Source organism: Rhamphochromis sp. 'chilingali' (genome assembly GCF_963969265.1).
Source record: "Rhamphochromis sp. 'chilingali' genome assembly, chromosome: 8".
Lineage (NCBI taxonomy): Eukaryota > Metazoa > Chordata > Actinopteri > Cichliformes > Cichlidae > Rhamphochromis > Rhamphochromis sp. 'chilingali'.
The window spans coordinates 22053140-22077943 of record NC_137935.1 but is presented as its reverse complement, the minus strand read 5'-3'; the positions used below and the strand labels follow the sequence as shown (position 1 = coordinate 22077943).

At 42.4% G+C, this 24804-nt stretch overlaps 2 protein-coding genes and 1 long non-coding RNA gene across 7 annotated transcripts; 2 read left to right on the top strand and 1 right to left on the bottom strand.

Moving 5' to 3' along the window:
* Positions 1-11232: 11232 nt before the first annotated feature.
* Positions 11233-18180, bottom strand: msantd4 (Myb/SANT-like DNA-binding domain containing 4 with coiled-coils). Of its 4 annotated transcripts, XR_013972558.1 has the most exons (6): positions 17938-18180; positions 15832-16572; positions 15046-15141; positions 14678-14980; positions 11473-12742; positions 11233-11370 (listed from the first exon to the last, which is right to left on the bottom strand). XR_013972558.1 is itself a non-coding variant. In XM_080889602.1 (5 exons), the coding sequence occupies exons 2-5, from the start codon at positions 15937-15939 to the stop codon at positions 12014-12016; spliced, it is 1236 nt and encodes a 411-aa protein (XP_080745728.1). In that variant the 5' UTR covers positions 15940-16572; positions 17938-18180; the 3' UTR covers positions 11443-12013. The 4 variants fall into 4 exon arrangements, 3 of the variants coding, with proteins under 3 accessions (XP_080745728.1, XP_080745730.1, XP_080745729.1); XM_080889602.1 differs by lacking the exon at positions 11233-11370 and having other exon boundaries at positions 11443-12742; XM_080889604.1 differs by lacking the exon at positions 11233-11370 and having other exon boundaries at positions 11443-12742; positions 14678-14860; positions 17938-18179.
* On the top strand, positions 12807-14806 carry LOC308401399. Its single transcript, XR_013972559.1, has 3 exons — positions 12807-13112; positions 14392-14459; positions 14705-14806. It is a non-coding gene; the product is annotated as an uncharacterized lncRNA (long non-coding RNA).
* Positions 18181-18303: 123 nt separating the features above from the next.
* Positions 18304-24589, top strand: aasdhppt (aminoadipate-semialdehyde dehydrogenase-phosphopantetheinyl transferase). 2 transcript variants are annotated; one of them, XM_080890009.1, is made up of 7 exons: positions 18304-18651; positions 19547-19660; positions 19927-20047; positions 20407-20528; positions 21265-21426; positions 23289-23357; positions 23502-24589. In XM_080890009.1, the coding sequence occupies exons 1-7, from the start codon at positions 18508-18510 to the stop codon at positions 23667-23669; spliced, it is 900 nt and encodes a 299-aa protein (XP_080746135.1). In that variant the 5' UTR covers positions 18304-18507; the 3' UTR covers positions 23670-24589. The 2 variants fall into 2 exon arrangements, with proteins under 2 accessions (XP_080746135.1, XP_080746136.1); XM_080890010.1 differs by lacking the exon at positions 19547-19660.
* The last annotated feature ends 215 nt before the right edge of the window (positions 24590-24804 follow it).

Genomic DNA, 24804 nt, shown 5'->3' with positions numbered 1-24804 from the left:
TGAATAATAATAATAATAATAATAATAATAATAATTAAAGCTGCAAGCAGCGTTATGAGGGCCCTCGCACCCCCGGCGCGTCGAGCCACGCCCAACACCTAAAACCAGCACGTCCGATCTGATGTCACATTGATGGAATTCATGCATTTAACCACCAGCTAACATTTCATTTGGTTCAACCATGAGTATAGTCGTCCCACTAGGTGGCGCTCTAACCATTATAGACAAAGGGCATAACAAACATTTCCGAGCTCGAGTCTCATCACGCCTGCGACCTTTGGGAGAGATTGGACTTTGTGTCTTTGAGTGACAGCATATTACTGCTTTTTGGCGAGTGATTGAAACTCCACGTGCCGCCATGACCACCCCGTTTCCTTGAACGTAAAAAGCTTCGCAATTTAACATCACAAAGGTCTTTAGATTCCACACACTGGAGAATGGTTCAATATGATGAAATCCCTTGGAGGAGTTCGTCAAAGTATGAAGCCTGAAAAGAGGGGAAAATGTTGCCAAAATTACACATTAATTTTAAAATGGCTGACTTCCTGTTGGATTTGGGATATTGCTCCAAGAGACTTTTTTGTACATCTTGATATCTCCTATAAGCCTACCAGGTTTCAGATTCATACATAAAACACAGAGCAGGGGCTGTGGTTTTGAAATTTTGTAGGGGGCGCTGTGGAGCAATTTCGCGCTATTCAATGAAAATGATCACATGCCAACAAAGCCTTCATCCATTTGGAGGTGTGTGCCAAATTTCAAGCCTCTATAAACTTGCCAAGACCCTCAAAAGCCACTTCATCTTTCATGTTGAACAGCGTTGCCACCAGGGTGCGCCGTTCAGTTTAAACTCACAATTTTTGCACTGAAGCATCACGAGGGACTGATGGTGATATTCACCGCTTTTGAGGTGGCCAAGATGAACCTGTGAAAATCAGTACAACAAAATTAAAGCCATGACATTTCCTGTTGCCACTAGGTGGCGCTGTCCGTATTTCCGACAATGGGCACATCAATCTGTTCAGGGCGGGTCTGACATCATGCCTGTAAAGTCTGGTACTGATCAGACTGGATTTCATTGAGTTATACTAATTTGTTTCTTCATGGCGTGACATCAAAGTTCGCCATGCTGCTGGGGTCACACCCTTTCGCGAAAACTCACAGTTTTCACTGTTACCCAAGACCAACTCCTTAAGGCTTTCCTGGAGAAATTTGAGGCTGCAGATGTCACCCTTCACTATACTGTACCCCAAAGTGTAAAACATGACATTTCCTGTTCCCACTAGGTGGCGCTGTCCTTGAGGTCAAATATGGCAGTTGAAATATGTTCAGGGGTGGAGCCTTATCATATGTGTGCTCTTTGGTCCAGATTGGAACATGTATGACAGAATGAGAGGCAATAAGATTTTCATGGCGAGTCATCGAAATTCGCCATGGCGCCACGGCCTCATAGTATTGTGAAAACTCAAAAGCTCCGCAATTTAACATGGCACAAGGGTGTAGTTGACACTGTCCAAATTTGAAGCTTATACGACCAAATCCCAAGGAGGAGTTCGTTAAAGTACAAGGCATGGAAACGGTAAAATCAGAGCCAAAATGTCACCTTCAATCCAAAATGGCGGACTTCCTGTTGGGTTTGCGTCAATGGGCCCACAGACTTTTTTGTTCGTCTTGGCATGATACACATGTGTGCCAAATTTCATACATGTAGCTGAAACGATGTGGTCGTAGGGCTGCATTTAACAAGGCATAGGTGGCGCTCTAGAGCCATTTCCCAGTGCTCATATGTAAAACCATTAAAATACGTAAATTTTCACCAGACCTGACGCGTGCGCAAAATTTCCAGAGTTTTCGAGCATGTTTAGGCCCTCAAAAGGCCGATTCATTTGCCGAAATAATAATAATAATAATAATAAACAGAGCAATTACAATAGGGCCTTCGCACTGTCAGTGCTCGGGCCCTAATAAGAAACGGAGCAGATACAATAGGGCCTTCGCACTCTCGGTGCTCGGGCCCTAATTAAAGCTGCAAGCAGCGTTATGAGGGCCCTCGCACCCCCGGCGTGTCGAGCCATGCCCAACACCTGAAACCAGCATGTCCGATCTGATGTCACATTGATGGAATTCATGCATTTAACCACCAGTTAACATTTCATTTGGTTCAACCATGAGTATAGTCGTCCCACTAGGTGGCTCTCTAACCATTATAGACAAAGGGCATAACAAACATTTCCGAGCTCGAGTCTCATCACGCCTGTGACCTTTGGGAGAGATTGGACTTTGTGTCTTTGAGTGACAGCATATTACTGCTTTTTGGCGAGTGATTGAAACTCCACGTGCCGCCATGACCACCCCGTTTCCTTGAACGTAAAAAGCTTCGCAATTTAACATCACAAAGGTCTTTAGATTCCACACACTGGAGAATGGTTCAATATGATGAAATCCCTTGGAGGAGTTCGTCAAAGTATGAAGCCTGAAAAGAGGGGAAAATGTTGCCAAAATTACACATTAATTTTAAAATGGCTGACTTCCTGTTGGATTTGGGATATTGCTCCAAGAGACTTTTTTGTACATCTTGATATCTCCTATAAGCCTACCAGGTTTCAGATTCATACATAAAACACAGAGCAGGGGCTGTGGTTTTGAAATTTTGTAGGGGGCGCTGTGGAGCAATTTCGCGCTATTCAATGAAAATGATCACATGCCAACAAAGCCTTCATCCATTTGGAGGTGTGTGCCAAATTTCAAGCCTCTATAAACTTGCCAAGACCCTCAAAAGCCACTTCATCTTTCATGTTGAACAGCGTTGCCACCAGGGTGCGCCGTTCAGTTTAAACTCACAATTTTTGCACTGAAGCATCACGAGGGACTGATGGTGATATTCACCGCTTTTGAGGTGGCCAAGATGAACCTGTGAAAATCAGTACAACAAAATTAAAGCCATGACATTTCCTGTTGCCACTAGGTGGCGCTGTCCGTATTTCCGACAATGGGCACATCAATCTGTTCAGGGCGGGTCTGACATCATGCCTGTAAAGTCTGGTACTGATCAGACTGGATTTCATTGAGTTATACTAATTTGTTTCTTCATGGCGTGACATCAAAGTTCGCCATGCTGCTGGGGTCACACCCTTTCGCGAAAACTCACAGTTTTCACTGTTACCCAAGACCAACTCCTTAAGGCTTTCCTGGAGAAATTTGAGGCTGCAGATGTCACCCTTCACTATACTGTACCCCAAAGTGTAAAACATGACATTTCCTGTTCCCACTAGGTGGCGCTGTCCTTGAGGTCAAATATGGCAGTTGAAATATGTTCAGGGGTGGAGCCTTATCATATGTGTGCTCTTTGGTCCAGATTGGAACATGTATGACAGAATGAGAGGCAATAAGATTTTCATGGCGAGTCATCGAAATTCGCCATGGCGCCACGGCCTCATAGTATTGTGAAAACTCAAAAGCTCCGCAATTTAACATGGCACAAGGGTGTAGTTGACACTGTCCAAATTTGAAGCTTATACGACCAAATCCCAAGGAGGAGTTCGTTAAAGTACAAGGCATGGAAACGGTAAAATCAGAGCCAAAATGTCACCTTCAATCCAAAATGGCGGACTTCCTGTTGGGTTTGCGTCAATGGGCCCACAGACTTTTTTGTTCGTCTTGGCATGATACACATGTGTGCCAAATTTCATACATGTAGCTGAAACGATGTGGTCGTAGGGCTGCATTTAACAAGGCATAGGTGGCGCTCTAGAGCCATTTCCCAGTGCTCATATGTAAAACCATTAAAATACGTAAATTTTCACCAGACCTGACGCGTGCGCAAAATTTCCAGAGTTTTCGAGCATGTTTAGGCCCTCAAAAGGCCGATTCATTTGCCGAAATAATAATAATAATAATAATTAAAGCTGCAAGCAGCGTTATGAGGGCCCTCGCACCCCCGACACGTCGAGCCACGCCCAACACCTAAAACCAGCACCTCCGATCTGATGTCACATTGATGGAATTCATGCATTTAACCACCAGCTAACATTTCAACTCATTCATTCATGATTAGTTAGTCGTTCCACTAGGTGGCGCTCTAACCATTATGTACAAATGGCATAACAAACATTTCCGAGCTCGAGTCTCATCACGCCTGCGACCTTTGGGAGAGATTGGATATTGTGTTTTTGAGTGACAGCAGATTACTGCTTTTAGGCGAGTGATTCAAACTCTAAGTGCCGCCATAACCACCCCGTTTCCCTGAACGTAAAAAGCTTCGCAATTTAACATCACAAAGGTCTTTAGATTCCACAAACTTCAGATCGGTCCAATCTGATGAAATCCCTTGGAGGAGTTCGTCAAAGTACGGTGCCTGAAAAGAGGGGAAAATGTCGCCAAAATTACACATTAATTTTAAAATGGCTGACTTCCTGTTGGATTTGGGATATTGCTCCAAGAGACTTTTTTGTACATCTTAAGATCTTCCATAAGCTTACCAGGTTTCAGACTCATAGATAAAACACAGAGCAAGGGCTGATGTTTTGAAATATTGTAGGGGGCGCTGTGGAGCCATTTCGCGCTATTCAATGAAAATGATCACATGACAACAAAGCCTTCATCACAGTGGAGGGGTGTGCCAAATTTCAAGCCTCTATAGACTTTCCAAGCCCCTCAAAAGCCACTTCATCTTTCATGGTGGACCGCATTGCCACCAGGGTGCGCCGTTCAGTTTAAAGTCACAATTTTTGCACTGAAGCATCACGAGGGACTGATGGTGATATTCACCGCTTTTGAGGTGGCCACGATGAACCTGTGAAAATCAGTACAACAAAGTGTAAGACATGACATGTCCTGTTGCCACTAGGTGGCGCTGTCCGTATTCCCGACAATGGGCACATCAATCTGTTCAGGGCGGGTCTGACATCATGCCTGTAAAGTCTGGTACTGATCAGACTGGATTTCATTGAGTTATACTAATTTGTTTCTTCATGGCGAGACATCAAAGTTCGCCATGCTGCTGGGGTCACACCCTTTCGCGAAAACTCACAGTTTTCACTGTACCCCAAGACCAACTCCTTAAGGCTTTCCTGGAGAAATATGAGGCTGCAGATGTCACCCATCACAATACTGTACCCCAAAGTGTAAAACATGACATTTCCTGTTCCCACTAGGTGGCGCTGTCCCTTATGTCAAATATGGCACTTGAAATATGTTCAGGGGTGGAGCCTAATCATATGTGTGCTCTTTGGTCAAGGTCAGAAAATGTATGACAAAATGAGAGGCAATAAGATTTTCATGGCGAGTCATCGAAATTCGCCATGGCGCCACGGCCTCATGGTATTGTGAAAACTCAAAAGCTCCGCAATTTAACATGGCACAAGGGTGTAGTTGACACTGTCCAAATTTGAAGTTTATAGGACCAAATCCCAAGGAGGAGTTCGTTAAAGTTCGAGGCATGGAAATGGCAAAATTAGAGCCAAAATGTCACCTTCTCTTCCAAATGGCGGACTTCCTGTTGGGTTTGCGTCAATGGGCCCACAGACTTTTTTGTTCGTCTTGGAATGATACACATGTGTGCCAAATTTCATACATGTAGCTCAAACCATGTGGTCGTAGGGCTGCATTTAACAAGGCATAGGTGGCGCTCTAGAGCCATTTCCCAGTGCTCATAAGTAAAACCATTAAAATACAAAATTTTTCACCAGACCTGGCATGTGTGCAAAATTTCATGAGTTTTTGAGCATGTTTAGGCCCTCAAAAAGGCCCTTGTTTGGGGTGAATAATAATAATAATAATAATAATAATAATAATAAGAAACGGAGCAGATACAATAGGGCCTTCGCACTCTCAGTGCTCGGGCCCTAATAAACAGAGCAATTACAATAGGGCCTTCGCACTGTCAGTGCTCGGGCCCTAATAATAATAATAATAATAATAATTAAAGCTGCAAGCAGCGTTATGAGGGCCCTCGCACCCCCGGCGCGTCGAGCCACGCCCAACACCTAAAACCAGCACCTCCGATCTGATGTCACGTTGATGGAATTCATGCATTTAACCACCAGCTAATAATTCATCTCATTCAATCATGATTATAGTTGTCCCACTAGGTGGTGCTCTAACCATTACTGACAAATGGCATAACAAACATTTCCTAGCTCGAGTCTCATCACGCCTATGAGCTTTGGGAGAGATTGGACATTGTGTTTTTGAGTGACAGCAGATTACTGCTTTTTGGCGAGTGATTCAAACTCTAAGTGCCACCATAACCACCCCGTTTCACTGAACGTAAAAAGCTTCGCAATTTAACATCACAAAGGTCTTTAGATTCCACACACTGGAGATTGGTTCAATATGATGAAATCCCTTGGAGGAGTTCGTCAAAGAACGGTGCCTGGAAAGAGGGGAAAATGTTGCCAAAATTACACATTAATTTTAAAATGGCTGACTTCCTGTTGGATTTGGGATATTGCACCAAGAGACTTTTTTGTACATCTTGATATCTCCTATAAGCTTACCAGGTTTCAGAATCATACATAGAACACAGAGCAGGGGCTGTGGTTTTGAAATTTTGTAGGGGGCGCTGTGGAGCCACTTCGCGCTATTCAATGAAAATGATCACATGCCAACAAAGCGTTCATCCATTTGGAGGTGTGTGCCAAATTTCAAGCCTCTATAAACTTGCCAAGACCCTCAAAAGCCACTTCATCTTTCATGTTGAACAGCGTTGCCACCAGGGTGCGCCGTTCAGTTTAAAGTCACAATTTTTGCACTGAAGCATCACGAGGGACTGATGGTGATATTCACCGCTTTTGAGGTGGCCAAGATGAACCTGTGAAAATCAGTACAACAAAATTAAAGCCATGACATTTCCTGTTGCCACTAGGTGGCGCTGTCCGTATTTCCGACAATGGGCACATCAATCTGTTCAGGGCGGGTCTGACATCATGCCTGTAAAGTCTGGTACTGATCAGACTGGATTTCATTGAGTTATACTAATTTGTTTCTTCATGGCGTGACATCAAAGTTCGCCATGCCGCTGGTGTCACACCCTTTTGCGAAAAGTCACAGTTTTCACTGTAACCCAAGACCAACTCCTTAAGGCTTTCCTGGAGAAATTTGAGGCTGCAGATGTCACCCATCACAATACTGTACCCCAAAGTGTAAAACATGACATTTCCTGTTCCCACTAGGTGGCGCTGTCCCTGATGTAAAATATGGCAGTTGAAATATGTTCAGGGATGGAGCCTTATCATATGTGTTCACTTTGGTCAAGGTCAGAAAATCTATGACAGAATGAGAGGCAATAAGATTTTCATGGCGAGTCATCGAAATTCGCCATGGCGCCACGGCCTCATAGTATTGTGAAAACTCAAAAGCTCCGCAATTTAACATGGCATAAGGGTGTAGTTGGCACTGACCAAATATGAAGGTTATGAAATCAAACCCCAACGAGGAGTTCGCAAACGTTCGAGGCATGGAAATGGCAAAATTAGAGCCAAAATGTCACCTTCTCTTCCAAATGGCGGACTTCCTGTTGGGTTTGCGTCAATGGGCCCACAGACTTTTTTGTTCGTCTTGGCATGATACACATGTGTGCCAAATTTCATACATGTAGCTCAAACGATGTGGTCGTAGGGCTGCATTTAACAAGGCATAGGTGGCGCTGTAGAGCCATTTCCCAGTGCTCATATGTAAAACCATTAAAATACAAAATTTTTCACCAGACCTGGCATGTGTGCAAAATTTCATGAGTTTTTGAGCATGTTTAGGCCCTCAAAAAGGCCCTTGTTTCGCCTGAATAATAATAATAATAATAATAATAATAATAAGAAACGGAGCAGATACAATAGGGCCTTCGCACTCTCGGTGCTCGGGCCCTAATAAACAGAGCAATTACAATAGGGCCTTCGCACTATCAGTGCTCGGGCCCTAATAAACAGAGCAATTACAATAGGGCCTTCGCACTATCAGTGCTCGGGCCCTAATTAATAAAGGACCTAAACTCAAATAGTTTTTTAGATAATAGAATTTTAAAATGGCCCCTCAAAAAATCATCTAACACCTTTTATTAAATTTTATTTTTTGGAAACCTAATCACAGTAAAAGAAAAAAAATTCAGACCAATTTATGCACATCAAGTGGGATTATTTTTTTCTTTTTTGTTTCGTAATTTGATGGATTTAGATGGAATGACCCGAAAAGCCTTGATTTCTCTCACAGAGGAACAGCAGACACCAACCAGTTTTAAGTGACTGACAATCAACTGTTGTACAAAGCCACTTTCATGCTCTTCTATCCAACTAACATGTTGAAAGCAAATTTATCTTGACAAGACAAGGGTTTTTATTAAATTATGCATCCACTCCAACAGAAATATCAGAATATGCAGTAAAACAGCACATTAGGTTTAATCAGTACCTCATCAGATCAGTGTTATCATTACTTACATGACTCAACGTGTCTCAGAAACAAAACCAAATTCCTGTTTTTGCACTTTTTTTGGCTTTCAATGCACAGTCACAAAGCATTTATCATTAAAGGAATTTTACAAAACGATGGGTTAGAATGGGACTAGACGGGCAGAATGTTCACTTTCATTACTAATCAGATTGGTTTCGTAATATCTCTTCTCTCTTTTATAGACTGCCAACGAGAGCTCTTACAGCAAGTCTGAGAAGAAAAACCTGAGATTACCTCTAAAGTCCATCCACTGTTTTTCAAATCTTGAAACAGCTGATTTTAAGGTATTAGACCCCTGAAATCCTTGGACACAGATCTTTGAGCTGTAGCGAGCTCTGTGACCTCTGGGCAGGCAGCTTTTAGTTTTTATCCTCGCCACCTGTGAAACAGTCTGCCACAGGACCTGCGGGCATCTCAGTCTGTGCACAGTGTTTTACCTTCACAACGCTAACAGCGCTCTCTCACTTTTATTTCTTTTCTTTTTTTCAGAAAGGTTATAAATGTGTAATATCTGTTAACCTGATATAATGGGCTGCATCACTGAATAAGGTCAAGTAAAGTTAACACGATATCAGGAAGGAAATATTGTATTGTTTTTTTTCCTCTAATAAGCTCACACAGTCTAGACAGCAGTCAGTTGACTCAATATATGACTTCAGTGCTGAGGGACTCTTTGAATCAACACAGTGGATTTTCAGATCACGTCTAAAGATAAAGCAGAGCCTTTTGAATGAGGCTTTCCTCTCTCAAGTAGAGACGAGTATAAACCATGGGACCGAGAAGTAAACTAGCCTTTTGTGATTTGATCTGTCGGCCTCGACCACCTCGCTTTGAATGTGTGTCTTTGTTTGTGTAAGCCCTCGGGTGATAATGAAGGTCTTTCTTATGAACTTAAATGTTTCACTTTCAAGTGTCACCAGGTTACATCAGATTTAGTAAAGTCCTCAAAAGTTGCAGTTTTTGAGAGGCGCATCAGGGACATTTCAGCAATTGTCCCTTCTTCTTAAAGAGCATCAGTGCAGAAGAGTAAAAACTTTTGCATTTTTTCTTATTATTCTCTTTTGTCGTTATGCATAAAGACATGAAAGGGCCCTCACAGCTTAATCATCAGAAGCAGCACTTTAGGATCTGGATGTATAACAGATTTTGTTTCATTCTGAGCACCACAATTTTTGAAATTTCTCTTTATCAACAAGTATTTTAGCAAAAAGGCACAATTTCAGGAAAATATTTTAAAAAGACGCACTTGTAATGCATTCTCCACAAAGTCCAATACCCAGATTTTGTTATTTTAATTGACCCAGACCTACACCCCGATATTTAACCTTTTCTTTGCCTGTGTTCAAAGAAAGTTTCATGAATTTGGGCTCCGTAGACTTTAGTTTTATATAATAACATATTCATACTATGATTGAATGTCAAATATAAATCAACATAAGAAAAAAATATCTAACATTAGGAAAAAGTAACAATATTTATGATGACTATTATTATAATTTTCAATATAAAAGCTTGTGTTTGGTGTCATTGATGTTACAGATGACACAGCTTTTAGTACAGTATGGATTACAGTCTTCAAAGCCAGTAATACTTTACAGCATGTTTACAGCAAAACTTTCATTACTTCACTTACAGTATTTTTTTTAGCATGCACATCAAACTTGCTGATCAGAAATTCCTTTAAAAATCTTGCAAAGTCCTTCCTGACATGAGTAGGAGGAATACAGATGTGTGGTGTATAAAATCAGCAATAGCTGAATTCCATTTAGGTTTCTCAGTATCAGGGTTGTGGTGTGACTCGTGTTGGATCAGTGGTAGTGATATTAGTATCTAAAAGCCTGTGAAAAGGTGAGATATCAACTTAAAATATTATTGTCAATCGTGTTTGTCTTCTGTGAACTAAATTTTTTCTGTACAACAAAAGTTGTGTGCTTTTTGTTACAGTTACACTAGAGAAAACGGTGGTTGGAGATCGCAGAACGCCGCAAATTATTGTGACCGTGTGCAATGACCATGCAATTTTGCTGCCTTTAAAATGACTGACAGGGACCATGTCTGCACGCAGTCAGGTGTCATCTGACTGACATTAGAACAAATTTAGTACGTCAAGACGGCAAAAAGAAAAGCAAAAGGACAGAGTCAGTCTGCTGTCAATTTATAACTGAATTAACAGAATCTGTGATTAACTGTCATAAACAGGTGGAAACTGAATCTGTGAGCCTCTACATACACAAAATTTCACATTAAACAGAAATTCACAATCACTACTTACATTCACAGTCCAAATATAATATAAAAATTCCTCCACAATTGTTGGTTTAGTTGCTGTAACATGGTGATTTAACTTCAAAATGACAGAAGTAACTGGGGATCAGTCCTCTTGGCTGAGGCTACCCAATGTACACTACACCCAACCAGGCAAGGTGTTGGCATCCTGCCGTGAGGATACCTCGGCGTAGACCCAAGACACACTGGAGAGATTATATCGCTCAGCTCGCCTGGGAACATCTCGGTGTGGTAGGCCTGGGCTTCTCTTCTTAGGCTGCTGTCCCTGCAACCCAGCCTCAAATAAGTAGAAGAAGATGGATGGATGGATCAATGGATCGATGACACAAGTGCTCCCTAACTGAAATAAACAGGAGAAAACAGTGCAAGGAAAACAATAAGGCAGCTCACCCCTTCTGTTCCAGTGCTATTTACAATGTGCTATTTACAATGAAAACTAATGTACACACTATATACAGAACTGAGAAAAGTCGCACAAAGTCACAGGCAAAAATGTCTCAGGTTTTGGAGGCCAGGGTCAGGTCTGCTGCTGCTGTCAGTGGCTGCCCAGGGACAACTGCTGGTGGAGGGATTTTGAATGCGACCACATGATCGCGGACCAATCGGCAGCCGTCAGCTCATCCACTCAGGGACCTGCAAAGACTTAAAGGCACAGACAAAGGAAAAAACCACCAAAACAGATTATCAGCAATCACCTTGCAACCAAAAGTGGCCAACCAGAGGTAGGGGGAGTTGCACACTTACCTTCTATGTGACCAGTTCGTCGCAGCTATTTGCAGTTGTTTACCAAATGCAAAATATTCAATGTAGTCATAACGCAACCACCATTTTTTCCTAGATGCAAGGAGGTTACCATCATATGCTTACTGTAGTGTGACTGAACTATTTGTTTTTCAGTAATAGATAGGCAAGGGTTAGGGTTTATAGGAGTTATAGTACAATAGCACTATTTCATATATATACTTAAATATTTCTGCACCAATAAAGATTAATTGCACTAACAGCCCAGTATTTATTTAACATCTTCCACAGCACATTTCTGTGAACTGGAGTGCTGAACATCAGCCAACAGTTGTTGCATTTGGCCGCTGATTGTGCCGAACAAATATTACACCCTAAGGCACTGTTCTCGGGCTTCTTCTTGGCCATTTAGGAAAGATCACTAAAGTGTCTCGCACCAAACGTAGACAGTATGTCTGTGAAAAATCTGCTGCTAGTACCAATAGTGATCTGGAGACATCTAATTTATTCACCCTGCTCATCTACCCTCTTTTTCTCACTCTTATCAGATTTTTACTGACAAATGGTCCTTGTGGAGCTGCATTCTCTCTTTCTCCACTTGCAGGCGCTCTCTCTCAATCTGCAACCTGCCAGCCTCAAACTTGATGAACTGCAGTCTCTCCTTCTCCAGCTGCAGTCTCTCCTTCTCCAGATTTAACTTCGCTGCCTCCAAGTCCGCCGCCGACACTCCCTTCTCCCTCTGTCCATCATGAGTTGAGGATAAGGACGAACGAGAGGAAAGGACTGGGCCTTGTTGCGGCGGCAGGTTAAAAGAAGAGTTGACGTACTCTGATTGGCCAACACGCATGAGTCTCAGCCTCTCTCTCTCCACATGTAACCTCTCCTTCTCTATTTGCAGCCGCTCTCTCTCCACCTCTGTCTGACGAAGTCGCTCTTTCTCCACCAATAGCCGCTCTTTCTCCACCACCAGGCGTTCAGTCTCCACAGCCAGCCTTTGTTTCTCTAGCTCCAGACGATGTTTCTCAACAGCAACCAGACACCCTGCTCCTATGTTCTCGTCACTGCTGAGTTCACCCAGCATTCCCATCAGGCCACCGGGCAGCAGTAGATTTCTGCTGGTGGTGGAAGTCGGATCCTTGGAGGGGCTGGGCATGCCCAAGTCATTGTGGGAATAAACATCAGTATCATGCCCCTCTACACATGCCTCGATGTCACAAAGGAGAGAGGGAATATCATCATCATCCATTTCTCCATCTCCCACATCCCCATCCAGCTAGAGGGAAGGAGAAAGAGAGAGAGAGTCATCATTTAACAGGTTTTCACACATATGTGGATAACCAGTGGGGAGATCAGCAGCAAGGCTTTCAGCGCAGAACGCTGCAGACATCAGTGGTCGCAGACATGAAATTGATTAAGTCAGACAGCATGAAAATGAGGAGCTGGGGTGCAAAGTGGCCTGCAGATGTGCATCAACTGTAGCAACACCTTAACTATTGGATGTGTTTGGTATCAGCAGGACGAGGAGCTCCTCTGGGTCGGCATAACTAAAGCGAACGCCACACTTATTTCTAATTCTCACAGGAGACTCTGAAGCAAGCCTTCACAAATAAACCCAAAGAAAGATGCACTCAAGAAGCACTGAGGTAAATGGGGGATCCTAATTTCTCCTGAGTTATTTTCTTGTTTTTATATAAATGATACAGCATTAAATACAGTCATGAGCTATTCTGAGTCATCAATCTGGATTTCTGGCTGAGAGTTTATCCCCAAATTATTTTTAAACTAAATCTCTGCGACTACATTTGATGGTTTCATGTGCTGAGCTGATTATTTCACGGTCTGCACACAAACCATCATCACTTCTTTTATTACTGCAGATTCTCTGGCTGATAATATGTACCGCTATACTAGATATCGTGCAGTTTTATATTATAAGGCAGTATTAAATCAACCAAAGACACAAAATACTGGAGAATTTTTGAGATGTATAAATATCTATATTGGCAAAAAAAAAATTTCACTCGCCCATCCACATCATTGAATTCAGGAGTTCTGATCACTTCCATGGCCACAGGTATATAAATTAAGCACCTAGGCATGCAGACTGACTCTACAAACATGGCTCGCTCTCAGGAGCTCTTTGAATTCCAAGTCGAGTGGTGAAATTTCCTCATTAGTAAATATTCCACAGTCAGCTTTTAGTGGCATTATTACAAAGTGGAAGCAACTGGGAACGATGGTAACTCATTTTACGTAGGCTACGTAAAATCACAGAGGAGAGTCAGTGGATGCTGAGGCGCATAGTACGCAGAGGTCGCCAACTTCCTGCAGAGTAAATCGCTACAGATCTCCAAACTTCATGTGGCCTTCAGATTAGCTCAAGAATAGTGTGTAGAGAGCTTCATGGAATGGGTTTCCATGTCCGAGCAACTCACATCACCAAGTGCAAAGCAAAGCGTCGGCTGCAGTGGTGTAAAGCACACCAGCACTGGTCTCTAGATCAGCAGAGACATGTTCTTTTCCAGGAGTTGGGCTCGGCCCCTTAAAATAGTGAAAAGAACAAGACATTTTGGACAATTTCATGCTCCAAACTTTGTAGGAGCAGTTTGGGGATGGCCGCTTCCAAGGTTGGATGGGCATCATATTAAACCCTATGGATTAAGAATGGGATTTTTCTCAAGTTTATATCTTTTTGAAGGCAGATGAATGAACACTATATAGCGTATACTGCATATACTAACTCTTTAGCTGCTGTAACAGGAAGCGTTGTCTCATAAGATAAGAGTGACCAGTGAGATTTGATCTAAAAGCAGATCTTAATGTAATCACAGAAAAGTAATATTTAAATGTCAGTCTTCAATTATATCCTAATTAATTAACACGTGCTTAATTTAATTTAGTCTCTACCTTGTGAACCTGCAGGAGTACAATCAACAGACTGGACTGACTAGAGACACTTGAGCTGCATAATGTGTATTAAGTAATGGCTGGTAAGGACATTAATTTGACTAATTACACATTAGCAACACTTGAATTTCAACATAGGCTGTTTGTCTTCTCATAATATTAGCAGCTCTGTATTAAAGAGCATATTTTTACAAAATAATCAGTGTGCATATACATGAAATGATGATTTAACAGACTCTAAGCTTTGATGGCTGCTCTACAGAGAGAAACACACACACACTGTTACTCTGTATTCACTGACATCGTCCTCCATCTTTACTCCCGGCAGTGCCCCCACGGCCTGCCCGCTCGACCCGCTGAGAGCCACCATCTCCGGCCAGTCACAGTGCCAGTCCTTTGGGAAGCCCGAGAGGTTAAGCAGCTGGTCACAACCAGATCCCAAAGAAGGCGCCTCGTGCTCTGGAGAGGAATTTCCATACTCAGTCTTAATGGCCAAAGAGGGGGGCGAGGAAGAGAGAGAGAGTTCAGTCTGCAACTGTTTTTTCTTCGTAAGCGCACGCCAGTCGAGGTAACGACGCTTCACCTGCACATCAGAAAGGGAAGGCTGCTTTAAAAATCACAACTGGGTCCACAGAAGCAACGATACGATCTGAATGGAGACAAACACACCTCGGCAGCAGTGCGTAGCTCCCCCTCTCCCAGGGCATTCACACCTTGTGCCACTTCCTCCCATGCTTGCCTCTTCAGCTCATTAATGGCTGTGTTCTATTAAAGAAGAAAGACCAGCAGTTAAACTGTTTCATTCAAAGAGGCAAATAATATGACACTAGTTTACTGAATGGAAAAGAAAGTGACTGCACAAATTAAATTCTCCTGTGCCATTGAAACTAATTACCCTCTCTTCATTGGGAAGAAGAAAGCGAACACTGGGGCAGAGTGTACACGTGACATAGTCAGCATGAAGTTATTAAAATATTTTTTCAACTCTGCCCTCTTAACCTCTTCTACTGATTTCATTAGGGAGATTAAAATATGACTGTTATGTATAAGCAGAAATGTGTCCAGGGTGCAACACACAGGACATCCTGCAGCTGAAAAACAGACATGTCAGTGCTCTCTAGTGGCAGCAACGGTAATGTAACCAGTTCAAACCTTGGAGTCATCGTTTTGTTCATTATTTACAGCCTCTAGATGTTTTAATTTAGACCAATATGAATTGGAGCTGACTAAACACAGGCGGGCGAGATGGCAGAATTATCTGAATGGTTTGTGCTGCTGTTTTTGTCATTTTCCGCACCTTGGTTCAGACTTCCGAGGAAAGAGAGCTGTGTATGCATTTTTCGAGCTGTGTATGCATTTTTCTGTGGATAAAATCAAGAAGAAAAGAAAAGAAAAGAAAAGAAAAGAAAAGAAAAGAAAAGAAAAGAAAAGAAAAGAAAAGAAAAGAATCTCCACCTGTTGTCTGGAGAACAATACGTCTCTCCTCTTGTGGATCTCCCTGATGAGAGTTTGTGTTTCCCTCACGCTGTAGTTGCTCTTCCTCTTCCTCTTCAGGTGCTTCATTTGCAAGAAATCCAGTGTGGCAGCAAGGAGTGGGACAGAAGCCCCCAGAAATGTAGAGAGCAAGAAAAACAAGTCAAGAGAGACAACTGGAAAAACAGGAGTGAAGTTATGAGAAAGAGAGGCACAGATATGGAAGAAGGTATCAGAGGGAAAGGACTGAAACAGAGGTGTAAAGAGACAGGTCGCAGTTCAGTGTAAAAGGGAAACTCAGTCCTCAAATAGAGAGAAGTGTGGAAGTTTGCTGTAGCTTAGCTGTCCTTCAGCAGCGCAACAGTTTACACCGGGGAGGAATTCCTCCGTGGCTCCGTTTGTAGCAGCTTCTTTAAAGTTTTCCACCTGGGAGTATCTAAGTAAGGACATTTAAGGCTTGGGGGTTAAAGAAATGCTAGCTGGAAAGAAATGCGTTGATCTGGTAGACTGGAGGTATAAGTCATCAAATCCTTCCCTGCTTTGCTCAAGTTTGACTGGAGGGTTCACTTTTTCTTTTAATAAGACACAAGCTATTATTAATATTATAAGAAGGCTTCAGGTTGCAGTCCAACTTCTCCTGGAATGGGCTGCTGCCAGGTAATCTCACGTGTAGAGAAGCATCACAGGGTGAAAGTGTTCTTTAGCCCTTCTTCTTGTTTAGCCCTGTGTAAAAGACGAAAAAGAAAGCAGATAACACGATTTAGTTTATACAGCCACCTACAGTTGCATTAGTGGAATCTGAGCAGAGAGTACAGCCATGTACACTTCACACACATCATCAGTAAACACTAGTCACCTGGTTGCACTGGCAGCCATACATGCCCATGTACACTTCGGATCTCTACCTTCTATTCGGGTATTTTCAGGTCAAGTCCAATCTGACCTTCCTCTTCTTCGGTGTAACCAGTGGTTTGGACCTTACTGTAGAGACCTCTGTATTTCCATTCATGAAGGTGTCTCTTTATTGTAACTGACAATGATACTTTTGCCTCCTCAGGAATGTTCTTGACTTGTTTGGATTTGTAAAGCAGTTTTTCTTAACTATAAAAGTAATTCTGTCATCATTCACTTCAGTGGTTTTCTATGGTTTTTCAGGCTTTTTGATGTTGCTGGGCTGTTCAGTGTATTTATTCTTTTCTTTTTTTGATGTACCACAGCAGACCCTTAAGTTATGACTCTCTCTCAGCTGGCCATAAAACTTATTGTCAGTCATGTTACAAATTACATTTGAGCCACTAAAATTGAAAGACTGTGTATACCTATAGTTAATGCAGTACTTTTGTTAGATCCCTTGGATTAAGGATGAAAGTCTGTAATTCTATCACATTTTGATTGTTTGATTTAAAATACACCATGATTGCATGGAGAGGCAAAATTACACCGATTGCGTCATCATACAAATACTATGAACTAATCTGTATATTAAGCGGAATGAGTTAGTTTGGGGGGCGTTTTTATAGATAAAAAAACACATGTTGAGTATTTTAATTTACTCTAAGGGTTTTTTTTAATCAGTTGCCCTAATTTTGGATTGGAGCTGGACAATCAGCTACAGGCCACCTTTCAATCTAAAGACAGGCAAATACTGAGATCGCTCGTAACTATGATGAATACTGATGGGTAGGAACACTGCTCATGCCTCACGTGTCTCTGAAGCACATCAAACATCTCTATACTCTGCGAGTCGTCACTATCTGTCTATAATTAGCAGACAATACTGTGTTGTAACAAGAATTTTACTATGATAATGCGTTACCTTATCGCACAAGAACACAAGAAAGACCTAGTTGTATGTAAATAAATAAATAAATATATAAATGGATAAACCTCGAAGGTTAAACATTTTCCCCTCTTTAACCTTCCAAATCGTTGAAATTACGATTTTTTTTTTTGGATGACTACAAGGCATCAGTAACCAGAGAGGCTCAGCACATTTTTGTCAGAACAGTCATAAATTTCATGTTTTTTCTGCATCTCGTCAGCTCCTCCAATAAAACACCACTGGTAATAATAGTAAAAACAACTCACCTTAATCACACAGAAAAACCGCAATCCAAACAGCACCGTTTAAAATGCAATTTTAATGCTGCGTTCATCGCCCCGTCTGAAACGGGAGAGACTAAGGTTTCAAAGCTGTAAAGACGATTAAGGTTCGAGAGATTTAGACTTGACATTTAGACCTAAATAAAACAAAAGCACTTGGTGTTATCTCATTCGGACATCGTCTCTACTTTTGTCATTGTATTGCACGGGGATGGGGGTAATTTATTGAAACTGAATCGTAGTGTTGTCGTATTTCCAATGTTATTGAAACATTTGAAGTTACCACCAGTGACGCGCCATTTTAATTGCTCCTATTGGTTAATCCTCCACCGCGCCCACTTATGACGACATTGAATCAGGCCGGGCTCTTCCGGGCATGTGCACCGCTGTCAACTCCGAAATGTAAACAGGAAAGTCTGTTGGGCGAAAATCCGCACGTCTCTGAACATTACATTCGAAGACGCCGCGCTGACTTTAGCTCATTAGCAGCTCGTAAGCAGCCCGAAGTTGCGGTGGAGGAGCCCGGATGTCAGAGGTGGAGCAGGGGGCGAGGAGATGGGTTCCGTCCGGTGGGCTTTCCGCTGCGGATCGTGGACGCCGGGCAGGTCAGACTGGCTGTTCGCTGCTCGCTGCATCCAGCGGGAGGAGAAAGATCGGATCGGGCAGTTTGTGTTCGCCAAGGATGCAAAGTCAGCTATGGTGAGTCCAAAACTAAACTTTACCGATTCTTGGTATCGGCCAAGAGCCAAGTAAACAAAGAGCCAGTGTTGCCGATACCTGTAGCGATACTTTAAATCTGTAAAGTTAACTTCTGTTGGGAAGACCAGTGTGTCTTGATTATGACCACAAGATGGCTGTGATTTTTCTTTTTTCCGCATTACCTACTTAACACAATAAAACACATCTCACAGCTTTTCGTGTATTTTGAATAGACCTGGAATGCGCCTTGGGGCAACTGTTGGTGTGATTTGGCACTATTTAAATAAAATTAAATTGAATTGAACTTAGTGCAAAGCAGAGACTTACAGAATGACGCCCAGCAGGTTTACTCCTACAGGTTTCCGGTGGCATGAGGGCCTAACGGTCTTTAGCGGGACCTTCCTCACAGGTTCTTGCCAGAGAACACCAGAACTGGCAGGGCGCCCTGTTCTCTTCACAGATGGTGTTTCAGGCAGCGTATCGCTTGCCATGGCATCTCCAGATATTTTCACATCTTGTCACATGTGCTTAGTGCAAATCTGCTCTCATCTGTGAAGAGAGACAGTGTCATGAGAGCCTGTCTCAAGCTACCAGCAGTGATAAGGACACTGGTAAAAAAAAAAAAAAAAAAAGCTAAACTGAAGTAAAAGTAGAGAGCAGCAGTCTGTGGCCCCAACCTGAAATGCCATTAATATGTTGCATATTGTATCTCCAGTACACCTGTTGTCACTTTAATTTGCACCAAAGCAATCAAAAGTAGTTTATGTTTATTACCTGGACAGAGTGATGTCCCCAAAGTTTATAAAACTTTGTATTCTGCTGTTATCATCAAGTGCTCCCTTAATTATTCTGAAAAGTTTATACAGCTGTCTTTGCGTCTCTGTTGCCTCAACAGGCTGGACGGTTGTTGCTAAGGAGGCTTGTGTGTGAGAAGATGGGGATCCCATGGTCAGAGATCAGACTGGAGCGATCTCCCAGAGGCAAACCTTACCTGGCAACACCTGGCAAGGTTCACTCCTTTTTTCCATAAAGTTCAAAGTCTGCATATACTGCAGCATTTTACTTCACTGCATTGTCATTTCACTAAACTACAAGTGTTCCAGCACAAGTAACTAAAAATCAGATATAAATCTGATATATCAGAAATATATCAGAAATAGATCTATAATACAGTGCAGGGAGGGTCAGCGTGGCCCAAATACTGGATTTTTGTCAAGCTCAGTATAGACTTCATTTATTTTGATACATTCAAACATATAATCCTTCTCCTTACAGGTCAGTTCAGAGTCAGATCTGGCCTGGAGTTTCAATCTCTCCCACCAAGGGGACTACGCAGTGCTTGCTGCAGAGCAGGGGAGGCAGGTCGGGGTAGATATCATGAAGACCGCCATGCCAGGTAAACACTGTGGTTCCCTGGTTAGGATAAACCTGTGCCAATATATGAAATGACTACATTTTTGGACTCGTTTAGCTATGAAATTCCACCACAAGGGGTCGCTGCTGCACCATATATATACAGTATTGACTAGGCCAAGGCTGTTTGTGTGTGTAAATTTGGATTTCTGTGTGACCACAGAATTCAAATGTGCGAAACACTTCCATCAAACACAGGCTGTGTTTGAATATTACTGTTTTTCTTTTCCATCACCTCCCTCATTCTCCTCCCCTCATTTATAATTTTTCATCCATTCTCTCTTCCCCTCCTGTTTTGGTTTTGTATTTTTTTTGTCCCCGCACCTCTTTCATTCGCTCCAGGTTGCAGCTCTGTGCTGGAGTTTTTCCGCATTATGACTCGTCAGTTTACAGCGCACGAGTGGAGCGCCATCCAATCAGCCGGCTCGGAGCACCAGCAACTCGCCGCATTCTACCGCCACTGGGTAACCATGGCAACCATACTACCTTGTGCCCTGTGTGTGTAACAGAAGAAAGCACAGGGAGAACGTAACATTGCCGCTGTCCTCTGAGGCGACACACACTTGTATTTTTTTACATACATGTGCAAATTTGTTTCTCAAACGCTGCCCCGCTGCATCGCTGCATGCTGTCATCGGAGACATGCGCTTTCATTTCATTTTCTTTGGTTTTTGCCTCCTTTCGCTCTCATTTTCTTGCATGCACTCACACTCTCTCGCTCCCTCTCTCTCTAATACACACACACACACACACACAGATGGTCAGCAAAAGCAACAGTGGAGCTAAGTAAAGATTTTGTGCGATTGAGAGGGTGGCACAGAGACGTCAAGCACTAATATCACCACCACACTGTTGACTAATGGCAGAGCTCAACGGTTGCCATAGCGATTAGCCTTGTAATAGTGTTATTGTGGCTTATTGGTTGTCGTGCATGGTCGGTTTTGGCTGGATACACACACACACACACACACACACACACACACACACACACACTGACACACAATGTCCTTCTTTGGTGTGCACTCTGATAAACATGTGTGCACAAACTCCCATCTGTTGCGGTTTTAAGTGGTGTTTCTTCTTAGCCAAAACACCCTCCACCACATACACACACACCATCCCACACATGAAGACACACGCATACACACAGATCATCATTTTCTGCATGCAGCTGATCGGGTTTCTTCCCTTTCCATCAAGGCCCTGAAGGAGAGCTTCATCAAAGCCATCGGCACCGGTCTGGGCTTCAACCTGCAGAGGGTGGAGTTTCACCTGCCGTCTGAGCCGCTCACACAGGACCGGGTACTGCACCAGACCAAGATGCATCTAGATGAGGAAGAAGAAGAGGACTGGGTGTTCGAAGTGAGTCTGGTGTTGTGAAGAAAAAGAAAAGTCCAGAGATGTTGTTAAAATCTAGAGGTTTGTGTATTAGAGGTCACAGCTCAACAATTCAGTCTATTTTTGTCTCTCATCAGCTTCCAAGTAGTCTGTGGTTTTATTCTCAGGTTTAAAATGTTGCTATGCCATTTGATAATTGCTCCATTTTTCCGGATTTTCCACTTGTGTCACGAATGCATCAGTGCTGTGCTAGTTCACACTTCACAAATGTTTGCTCAGTTCACACACACACAGATAAAAATAAGCTATTCTGTGTTTGTTTCTTACATTTTTTGGAAATGAGCTGCTCTGAGCTATTCTTTATCAGTAGACTCTCCTCCTCTCAGCCACGCAGCCCTCAGCAATCGCTGCTTCCCACACAGAGTGAAATACTGTATGCAGCTATAGAACTGATGACCGATTAGTTTCAAGTGCAAAGATGATAACATGAGTGTGTGTGTGTGTGTGTATTTTTTGTTTTTTTATATTAAGTAATGTCACAAATCAGGTCAGCTCAAAACAAGACGAGCTCCACGCGAGCTTCCAAGCATTGCATATAATTTGGGATCGCATTAAACAAGCTGGAAGCAGCTTTTAGGAAAGTTTAACACATTGGTTCAAAGGACTTGGGTGCTATGCAGAGGGGACCTTGATGCACATTTCCACAGTGAATATGCCCTTGAGAGCATCTTCAGAGAGAATCATAGGTGGCCTCGTACAGAAATACAAGTGGTTGTGATTGGGGGGGGGGGGGCTCTCGAGTGTTTCTTCATCCTGCCTAACATGATAACTGAAGATTAGAGGAGTGCACCTCACAGAGCAAAGAACTCCTCTTTCTGCCATTGCTCTGCTCCCCCTATTAACCTGTACATTTCTTTGCCGTAGAGCAGACACTAAGTTACAAATATTTAAAGCAAGAACATATTGGTACACAACACACCACAATGATCTAGGTCATCTCTTTCAAGCCCTTAAAAAACATGACATCTTTTAAAATTAGGAACATCCTGTCACAGAGCATAGCTGATGACCTGGTGCATGGGTTTTTACCAGGCTCACTCAAAACGTCTCTGATCCAGCATGTTCCATTAAAAGCACTAAGAGAAACTATAAAGAGATCATATTTTCCAGATTTAAGGAATTTAAAATCCTGCTCGCATACAAAACCCTTAACGACCAAACTCCGTCATATCTTAAAGATCTAATAGTACCCAGTAGAGCACTTTGCTCTCTACTTCTGGCTCTTCCAAAAATACCACGGGAGGCCTTTAGCTGTCAGGCTCCATTCCTACACAACCAGGTCGTGATGCAGACTCTCTTCTTTAATGTTAACCTTAAATACTTTATTCTTTGATAAGCTTATCATTAGGCCTGGATCAGGTGACCCTATATCATCTGTAAACCAGCTACGCTGTGACGTAATGGTCACTTCACATCTTCCTTTCTCTCTCAGTGCATTTACAGTTTGTGTCGTCTCCCCTGCAGTTTGTGCACACACATACTTTTCTTCTGTGTCTCCTTTCCTCTCTGACTTTTCAGAAACTCTTTGAAACTGCAGCGATGAGCTATCACTGGCCACATCGCCAACCTGCTGAGTGTTTACTGCTGCATTTTGTTTTTTGTTGGTTCTCCATCCTCTTCTTTGCACTTACCCCAAGCATCGATGCCGATGGCCTGTTGGAGGTTTCTGCCTGTTAAAATTTAGTTTTCCTCACCACTCAAATAAATTATTGATTTTCTCTCTATTGGCATTACTGTGTGCCCTTTTTTGTGCCAAACACCCTAAAATGATTGGTTCCAAAGTCTATCCAGACTGCATATTTTTGGATTTGTGTGTCATTCTGCAGGAGAGTTTACTGGATGCTGATCATCATGTTGCTGTAGCACTCGGACCAGCAGACAACACATGCCCTGCAGTAAGGAGGCATAACTTTTCCATTAAAAAAATGTGAACTTGGAATGAATAGATTAAAAAAAGAAAGAAAACTTAGCTACAATAGTAAGAGTAGCTATCATACTGTAGGATAAACAATATTAACTTTCTTCCTGGTTCCTCACAGCCTCGTCCGCCTTCTCTTCTTCCGCCCACCACATTTACCGTGCTGTCGTTCAGAGAGCTCATCGACTCAGCCTCACCTCTAACAGACGAAGACCCCACCTACTGGGATAGCTTCAAGATGAAGGCTGAAGCTCCGCAGAGACAGAAGGATACACACACGTCCACATAGCCGCCCGTCTGAAGCCGACACTCAGCTGCCATACAAACGCACACCTTTCAGAAGTGCCAAAGAAGAAAAACACTGACACTGAAGTTGCTTTGGTATTCAACCCGAATCCAGTCACGTCCTGTCAAGTTTATTTGCCAAGCCAGAATTTACAGGCTTGTCTCAAAGGACCTAAGAACTTAGACAGTATCTGACACCATCTATCTTTAGATTCTCAGTTCTGATAAGTATAAAAAAAGACAGGGGATTCAACAAAAATCACCAAACCAATACACAGACACACAATATATCCAACATGTCATTTTGTTTTCTTTCTACGCACTGAATCAGATTTAAGTCTCATGAAACTAGAAACTGATTGGCAACCACCAGGCAACATCTGGTCACATGACTGGTTGGTGAGAGGTTTCCGTCAGTTGTTGTGAAATTGTGAATAAATCCTAATTCTTACCTCAGCCTCCAGAAACACGCTGAGGAGGTTTGGAGTGGTTTTTAGCTTGGATATATTTTTCCATGTAATATCAAACATATGTAGGACTGCTTTAATATGTTTGCACGATATCTCTAGAATTAGAAACATCCTGTCTCAGAGTGATGCTGAAAAACTACTTCCTGCCTTTTTACTTCTAGGCTAGATTGTTGCCATTCATAATCCCTGAAAAGCCTTGAGTTGATCTAAAATGTTGCAGCGCGAGTACTGACAGGGAACCAGAAAGAGAGCATATTTCTCCCATTTTAGCGTCACTTCACTGACTCCCTGTTAAATCCAGAAGCAAAATGTTTCCATCCAACTGTTGGCTAAAAAATAAGAATAGATATGTTTAACAAGGGAATTGGTGATGATCAAAATAAAAAAACAACTTTTTTTTGTCATTTTCAAACGTTTAAAATGTGTAAAATGCAAATAAAATAAACTTTAATAATTTTGCAGATCAGCTGCTTTTCTTAATCTCTATTTTTTGCCATATTCTCTGGTGTTAAGAGGAGAAAGCCAGCATCCAAGGTCATATGGAGGTGTATTTGTGCACATGACATGCTCTTGCACATTTGTGAGGGCACCAGTAATGCTTTACAATATATAAAGTTGTTTTTAATAACATATCCACCACCCACCAATGTTCTTTGGACAAACTAGGTT

What these genes read in the sequence shown, in the direction of transcription:
- msantd4 (XM_080889602.1), bottom strand. Translation starts at nt 15,939, where the DNA reads ATGAAGCACCTGAAGAGGAAGAGGAAGAGCAACTACAGCGTGAGGGAA. An exon ending in AGCTACGCACTGCTGCCGAG is followed by an intron (nt 14,981 to 15,045) that starts GTGTGTTTGTCT and finishes TTTTTAAAGCAG; the next exon opens with CCTTCCCTTTCTGATGTGCA. An exon ending in GAGTAAAGATGGAGGACGAT is followed by an intron (nt 12,743 to 14,677) that starts GTCAGTGAATAC and finishes CCTTCCCTCTAG; the next exon opens with CTGGATGGGGATGTGGGAGA.
- aasdhppt (XM_080890009.1), top strand. Translation starts at nt 18,508, where the DNA reads ATGGGTTCCGTCCGGTGGGCTTTCCGCTGCGGATCGTGGACGCCGGGC. An exon ending in AGGATGCAAAGTCAGCTATG is followed by an intron (nt 18,652 to 19,546) that starts GTGAGTCCAAAA and finishes TTGCCTCAACAG; the next exon opens with GCTGGACGGTTGTTGCTAAG. An exon ending in CAGACAACACATGCCCTGCA is followed by an intron (nt 23,358 to 23,501) that starts GTAAGGAGGCAT and finishes GGTTCCTCACAG; the next exon opens with CCTCGTCCGCCTTCTCTTCT.